Raw genomic sequence first — 270 nt, 5'->3', positions numbered from 1 at the left:
CCCGGAGCGCACACACGCGTGGTCCCGGTGTGCCGCTGACCGCGCTGCCTCCTGTCGCCTTCCAACAGCATCCCCGGGCGGCAGAGAATCGATCACGGAGCGGCCGCGGTCGTCAGAATGGGCCTGCGCCCGCCCTGTCATCGGGATCGGCGTGGCTGAGCTGAAGGTGTGTGGAGCCGCCAAGAAGCCGGTGGAGGAGGGCAAGCACTCAACTCTTCCCTGGAACACGTGGTCGCCAAATTCGATGCGAGTAAGTCTCTCATCACCTTC

The 270-nt window shown here is 65.2% G+C and overlaps 1 protein-coding gene across 1 annotated transcript in view; it reads left to right on the top strand.

Moving 5' to 3' along the window:
• Positions 1–68: 68 nt before the first annotated feature.
• LOC103808424 (G2/mitotic-specific cyclin-B1-like) overlaps positions 69–270 on the top strand; it is a gene marked incomplete at its 5' end in the record, with an annotated part of 2,500 nt that continues 2,298 nt past the window's right edge. The window contains 1 exon segment of the mRNA XM_009081206.1: positions 69–200. Coding sequence (XP_009079454.1) covers positions 69–200 — 132 coding nt within the window.

Source organism: Acanthisitta chloris, unplaced genomic scaffold, assembly GCF_000695815.1.
Source record: "Acanthisitta chloris isolate BGI_N310 unplaced genomic scaffold, ASM69581v1 scaffold18758, whole genome shotgun sequence".
In the NCBI taxonomy this organism is placed as follows: domain Eukaryota; kingdom Metazoa; phylum Chordata; class Aves; order Passeriformes; family Acanthisittidae; genus Acanthisitta; species Acanthisitta chloris.
This window is presented reverse-complemented; position numbering and strand designations above follow the sequence as displayed.